Below are 620 nucleotides of genomic sequence, written 5' to 3'. Positions count from 1 at the left end.
GGAGCAAGGTTGCAGCGCAGCAGCAACAGCAGCAGCAGGCAGGGCTGCTGCGGCTGCTGCAGCAGCAGCATGAACTTCTGCGCCAGAAGGAGCGCCTACTACAACAGCAGCGGCAACTGCAACAACAGCAGCAGCAGCAGCAACAGCAGCAACAGCAGCAGCAACAGCAGCAGCAGCCGCAGCAGCAGCTATTTCAACAGGCAAATTCCCAGCCGGACTCGAATGTGCCCCGACTGAGGACCATCGAAGCTGCTGCTGTGCCTGCTGCTGCTGCTGCTGCTGCTGCTGCTCCTGTCTCTGTTGGCTTACATGCTGCTGCAGCAGCAAGCAGCAGACAGCGGACAGCAAGTGCTGCTGCAGCAGCGTTCGCAGCACCAAGGCCCATAGCAGCAGCGGCTGTAGCACCAACAGGGCGCGTAGAAATTAAAGCAGCAGCAGCAGCAGCAGGAGCGACGACAGCAGCGGCAGCAGCAGCTGCAGCAGCTGCAGCAGCTGCTGCTGCAACGCACACTGTTGCTGCTGCTGCTGCCCCTGCCCGAGAAAGAACCACAGATGCTTCGCCCCGACAGCAGCTTTCATCACTGCCGCAGCAGCAGCGCCAGCAGCATCACCAGCAGCAG

General features: G+C 61.5%; 1 protein-coding gene across 1 annotated transcript in view; it reads left to right on the top strand.

The window, feature by feature from the left end:
- Nucleotides 1–620, top strand: part of EMH_0033980 (uncharacterized protein) — a gene marked incomplete at both ends in the record, with an annotated part of 11182 nt that overhangs the window by 3563 nt on the left and 6999 nt on the right. The window contains one exon of the mRNA XM_013494809.1: nucleotides 3–512. Coding sequence (XP_013350263.1) covers nucleotides 3–512 — 510 coding nt within the window. The remainder of the gene's footprint in view (nucleotides 1–2; nucleotides 513–620) is intronic.

Source organism: Eimeria mitis, genomic scaffold, assembly GCF_000499745.2.
Source record: "Eimeria mitis Houghton genomic scaffold, Emh_scaff1296, whole genome shotgun sequence".
Classification (NCBI taxonomy): Eukaryota; Apicomplexa; class Conoidasida; order Eucoccidiorida; family Eimeriidae; genus Eimeria; species Eimeria mitis.
The sequence above is the reverse complement of the archived record's forward strand: the minus strand, read 5'-3'. Positions and strand labels throughout refer to the sequence as shown.